This window comes from Triturus cristatus, chromosome 4_1, assembly GCF_964204655.1.
Source record: "Triturus cristatus chromosome 4_1, aTriCri1.1, whole genome shotgun sequence".
In the NCBI taxonomy this organism is placed as follows: Eukaryota; Metazoa; Chordata; class Amphibia; order Caudata; family Salamandridae; genus Triturus; species Triturus cristatus.
Window position 1 is genome coordinate 263,926,546 of NC_140585.1, and position 6,000 is coordinate 263,932,545.

A 6,000-nucleotide genomic window follows, 5' to 3' on the forward strand; every position below is an offset into this window, starting at 1 on the left:
TGTAGAAACATGTCCTCTGAAGTACCTGTCCCCTGTGTTTACTGCCTCTCCCGTTCCCCGTCCCTTCTGTTCCCTTCACCTGTATTGATACCTGCACCTGTATGTCTTTCATTTGCCTTCACACTTAAAGAACACGTGTACCCTAGAATGCCCCTTTCACCTGTAGACACATGCCCTCTGATGTACCTGTCCCCGGTGTTTACTGCCCCTCCTGTTCACCGGTATCACATGGTTCCTCTTTATTGCCTTCTTCATTTACCTTCTGTTCCCTTCACCTGTATTGATACCTCTCCTCTCAATGTCTTACCTTTGCACCTGAAGAATATATTGTCCGCTAGAATTTCCCCTTTCACCTTAGAAACATGTCCTCAGAACTCCATCTCCTGTTTGCACTGCCCTTCCATTCACCTGTAGAACACGGTTCCTCTGTATTTGCCTTCAATGTAGGATGCCTGCCCTCTGTATTTCTTACCCCGTGCCGTGACCTGACAAAGCACGTGATCCACGTATGTGCCTCACATGGCCTGTAGAGACAAGCCATTTGTGTCACCTATTTCCTGTTTTCCTCCCCCTTAAGTATCATGCCCCCTATATTTACTCCCCTCTCGTTCACCGGTAGGAGACTTCAACCCAGATATTTGTAGCCATTACCCACCCCATTCCCCACCTTCACCTGTACGGCGCCGTCCCCTGCATGTGTCTCCCGCCCCCTTCACCTGTAGAATATCGGGTTCTGTACGTGCTCCCACTTCCCTTCACCTGTAGAACTAGGACACCTGTCTCTTGTACTTGGCGCGCCTGTCCCTCACCTGACGCAGACCTACTTCCCACGTTTGCCCCCACCCCCTCACATGGTTTGTCCCACAGGCTCGTGCCCCCCACTCTCACCTGTAAGACACCTGCTTCCTGAACGTCAGGCTGCGCAGCTTCTCCTCCAGGCTTTCCTCCTTATCCTTGTGTGCGGGCTCCGGCGGGGTGGGGGTGGCGGCTGCGGCCCCCGGGGGTCCACTCTCGGCCCCGCCCTGCACCCGCTCCCCGGGGGGGTTCATGGCGGCGGGGAGGGGGTTCTGCCCCGGGGGAACCCGAGGCTGGGAGCGGGGAGAGCGGCTGCCGGAGGAGGCTGCGGCAGCATCCATGCAGCGAGGCATTGTGGGAAACTCCTCTCCAGCCAATGGAAGGAGAGCCGCCTGGGAGAACAGCCCCTCCCCAGAACCCTCCTCCCTCAGTATCTCTTGCCAGCCTACTCCACACTCCTTACTACCCCAAGCTCCACGGGCATCGCGTTCACTCCTCCCTCACTATACTCTGCCCTCCCCCAAATAAAGCACCCCTTCCCTCAACCTGCCCGCTCTACCCTTCATCGCACACTGCTAAGCTCGCCCCCACCCTCAGCACCAGCTGGCAGCCCACCTGATCATGCCCAGGGTCCCCAGCTCCCATACCACCCCTGCCCTCTATCCTCGCACCCTCTGCCCTGCCCGCACTATCCTCGCCACCCACTGCCAACGTCCACGACTATCTTCCAGCTTACACATCCTCTGCCAGCTTACCCCACTTGCCCTCCTCCCCAGCCGCATTCTGTGCTGCGTGGCACGCGCCCTCCTCCCTCACACCCTCTTCTCTCCCATCTTCAGAATCCTCCACTCCATCGTTTGCCACCCCATCCTCCCCCAGCGTCCCTTCGACCAACATCCTCTGCCCACCAACTCGCTATACCCAGCACCTTCTTCGGGCCACATCAGCATCCGTGCTCTCCCCACCTCATCGTCCTGTGCCCTACTGGGTCCCCCTGCTTCTCCTAACCACTCCTCCCAATCCCCGCTCTCCTCCCCTGCCATTCTAGGCGCTTTTACATCTGCCCCTCCCTCACTATTCTTTTTTTTTTTTATATAAATGTGTTTTTACCTACAACCTCCTCTCCTACAATTTTCTGCTCTCCTTCCACACTACCCCAGGCCCTCCCCTCTCCCCATTATTGGGCCTCCTTTCTCATCCTCTTCCCTCTCGCGCCGAACCCACACCCCTCTGACTCCCCTGCTACGTCATCACCCGTACACACCTTTCTGCCCTTCTCGTACTCCACGCACCGTCTCCCTTATTCACAAACCTCTGGCAAAATGCACTCTCTTTTGCTACCCCCAGCTGCCCACCACCCTCACGATACTCCCCTCGTCGCCCATCCATACTGCTCGTCACTGTGTACACCACCCTCTCCCCGCACAGGTATCTGTACCCTCCACCATCGTGTGCTCCCCGTCACACCCTTTCTACCCCCTCACTCCTCTGCCACCACCCTCTTCCCTCCTTTCTATCACTAGGCCGCTCACTCAACAGCCTGTAACCTTTCCACCATCCTCATCGTTTTCTACTCTCGCCTGCACCATTATCTCCCCTGCTCCCTCACCGTTTACCTGCCAGGGAGAAGGACATGCTCTGCCCTTCTGCCTGCCATCCTCCCCCCTCACATCCTGCGTCCTACTGCCCGCCATCCTTCCCCTCTCACATGCTCTGCCCTTCTGCCCGCCATCCTCCCCCTCACACATGCTCTGCCCTTCTGCCCGCCATCCTCCCCCTCACATGATCTTCCCTACTGCCCGCCATCCTCACCCACACGCTCTGCCCTACTGCCCGCCATCCTCCCCCTCTCACATGCTCAACCCCACTGCCCCCATCCTCCCCCTCTCACATGCTCTGCCATCCTTTCCCCTCTCACATGCCCTGCCCTACTGCCCGCCATCCTCCTCCCTCTCACATGCCCTGCCCTACTGCCTGCCATCCTTTCCCCTCTCACATGCTTTGCCCCACTGCCCGCCATCCTTTCCCCTCTCACATGCTCTTACCTACTGCCCGCCATCCTCCCCCCTCTCACATGCTTTGCCCTATTGCCCTCCATCCTCCCCCCTCACATGCTCTGCCATCCTTTCCCCTTTTCACGGGGCCCAGAGCGAGGGTAGGACACCAGCAACCTGCTTCGCCTACTCATATATCGGAGCAACCAAAGTGCTCTGATCCAACCCCCGTCAGCCGGGACTAGGTAACTAGGGGTCTTTCAATACAACTCCAGTACTAGTTCCTTAGTACACCTCCTACCGCTTCTAGCAACTTTACGCATAGTGCTAGACGGTAGTGCACTCACTACACACCCTTCACATTGGTCCTGACGAAGTGCCATTGACCCCGGTTGGGGCAGTTGGGGCACGAAACATGTTGACCACGTCCACCACTGATTAGCCCTTTTTGGAACATTACTCCTATACAAAGGCTTCCATATAGTTTTAATTAGGCTGGAGCTACCTCAACAATTAAATTATTGAATCAAGTAGGACGGCTCTATACCTATTTTATTCACTTCTTACCTTGTGCACTACCTAGCCCTCACACCCACACGGCTTTTTCTAAAGATCCCCGATAAAGAGCCCTGGTTTCGGGAGCCCGTCAGGCATTGCAGCGCCGGCTTGTTGAGGGGCAAATGCCCAAATGATGAAGCATGGCATCCTTTTGGGTGTGTGAGGGCATTTTGAAGAAAGACCTGTTCTTCCCCCCCCTCTTAGTCTGTTATTCCTAGGAACTGCTCACTTCTTACTTAGTACTCTCCCTGGTGCCTATGAGCAGGACCTCATAAACTTGGCTCCTTGTCCCTCCTTTGGTAATAATAATCCTTTCCCCTCTCACATGCCCTGCCCTACTGCCCGCCATCCTCCTCCCTCTCACATGCCCTGCCCTACTGCCTGCCATCCTTTCCCCTCTCACATGCTTTGCCCCACTGCCCGCCATCCTTTCCCCTCTCACATGCTCTGCCCTACTGCCTGCCATCCTCCCCCTCTCACATGCTCTGCCATCCTTTCCCCTCTCACTTGCTCTGCCCTACTGCCTGCCATCCTCCTCCTTCTCACATGCTCTGCCATACTGCCTGCCATCCTCCCCCTCTCACATGCTTTTCCCTACTGCCTGCCATCCTTCCCACTCTCACATGCTCTTCCCTACTGCCCGCCATCCTCCCCCTCTCACATGATCTTCCCTACTGACCGCCGTCCTTCCCCCTCTCACATGCTCTTCCCTACTACCCGCCATCCTCCCCCTCTCACATGCTCGGCCCTACTGCCCTCCATCCTCCCCCCTCTCACACGCTCTGCCCTACTGGCTGCCATCCTCCCCCTCTAACATGCTCTACCCCACTGCCAGCCATCCTCCCCCTCTCACATGCTCTGCCATCCTTTCCCCTCTCACATGCTCTGCCCTACTACCCGCCATCCTCCTCCCTCTCACATGCCCTGCCCTACTGCCTGCCATCCTTTCCCGTCTCACATGCTCTGCCCTACTGCCTGCCATCCTTTTCCCCCTCACATTCTCTGCCCTACTGCCCACCATCCGTTACCCTCTCACATGCTCTTCTCTACTGCCCGCCATCCATTCCCCTCTCACACATTCTGCCCTACTGCCCACTGTCCTTTCCCCTCTCAAACACTCTGCCCTACTGCCCGCCGTCCTCTCCCCTCTCACACTCTCTGCTCTACTGCCTGACATCCTTACCCCTCTCACATGTTCTGCCCTACTGCCCGCCGTCCTTTCCCCTCTCATATGCTCTGCCCTACTGCCCGCCGTCCTCTCCCCTCTCACATGCTCTGCTCCACTGCCTGACATCCTTTCCTCTCTCACATGTTCTGCCCTACTGCCTGCCATGCTTTCCCCTCTCATATGCTCTGCCCTACTGCCCACCATCCTTTCCCCTCCTACTGCCCACAGTCCTTTCCCCTCTCACATGCTCTGCCCTAAAGTCCGCTGTCCTTTCCCCTCTCACATGCTCTGTCCTACTGCCCTCCGTCCTTTCCCCTGTCATATGCTCTGCCCACCATCCTTTCCCCTCTTACATGCTCTGTCCTACTGCCTGCCAGCCTTTCCTTCTCACATGCTCGGCCCTACTGCCCACCGTCCTTTCCCTCTCACATGCTCTTCCCTACTGCCTGCCATCCTTTCCCCTCTCACATGCTCTGCCCTACTGCCTGCCATCCTTTCCCCTCTCACATTCTCTGCTCTACTGCCCATCATCCATTCCCCTCTCACACGTTCTAGCCTTCTGTCCACCATCCTTCCCCCTTTCACACGCTCTGCCCTACTGCCTGCCATCCTTTCCCCTATCACATGCTCTGCCCTACCGCCCACATTTCCTTTCCCCTCTTACACGCTCTGCCCTACTGCCCGCCATCCTTTCCCCTCTCACATGATCTACTCTGCTGCCTGCCATCCATTCCCCTCTCACACATTCTGGCCTTCTGTCCACCATCCTTTCCCTCGCACATGTTCTACTCTACTGCCTGCCATCCATTCCCCTCTCACATGTCCTGCCCTACTGCTCGCCGTCCTTTCCCCTCTCACATGCTCGGCCCTGCTGCCCACCGTCCTTTCCCCTCTCATATGCTCTGCCCTACTGCCCGCCATCCTTTCCCCTCTTACATGCTCTGTCCTACTGCCTGCCATCCTTTCCCCTCTCACATTCTCTGCCCTACTGCCCATCATCGTTTTCCCTCTCACAAACTCTGCCCTACTGCCTGCCATCCTTTCCCCTCTCACATGATCTACTCTACTGCCCGCCATCCATTCCCCTCTCACACGTTCTGGCCTTCTGTCAACCATCCTTTCCCCTCTCGCACGATCTGTCCTACTGCCCACCATCCTTTCCCCTCTCACATGCTCTGCCCTACAGCCCACATATCTTTCCCCCTCGTACACGCTCTGCCCTACTGCCCGCCATCCTTTCCCCTCTCATGATCTACTCTACTGCCTGCCATCCATTCCCCTCTCACACGTTCTGGCCTTCTGTCCACCATCCTTTCCCCTCTCACATGCTCTGCCCTACTGTCCACATTTCCTTTCCCCTCTCACGCGCTCTGCCCTACTGCCCTCCACATTTCCCCTCTCACATGCTCTGCCCTACTGCTCACCATCCTTTCCCCTCTCACATTGTCTGCCCTCCTGCCTGCAATTCTTTCCCCCTCACATGCT

General features: G+C 57.0%; 1 protein-coding gene across 1 annotated transcript in view; it reads right to left on the reverse strand.

Moving 5' to 3' along the window:
- Window positions 1–1,129, reverse strand: part of DGKI (diacylglycerol kinase iota) — a 1,070,690-nt gene extending 1,069,561 nt beyond the window's left edge. Inside the window, exon 1 of the mRNA XM_085652009.1 lies at window positions 889–1,129. Coding sequence (XP_085508135.1) covers window positions 889–1,049 — 161 coding nt within the window. The 5' untranslated portion in view covers window positions 1,050–1,129. The remainder of the gene's footprint in view (window positions 1–888) is intronic.
- Window positions 1,130–6,000: the final 4,871 nt, after the last annotated feature.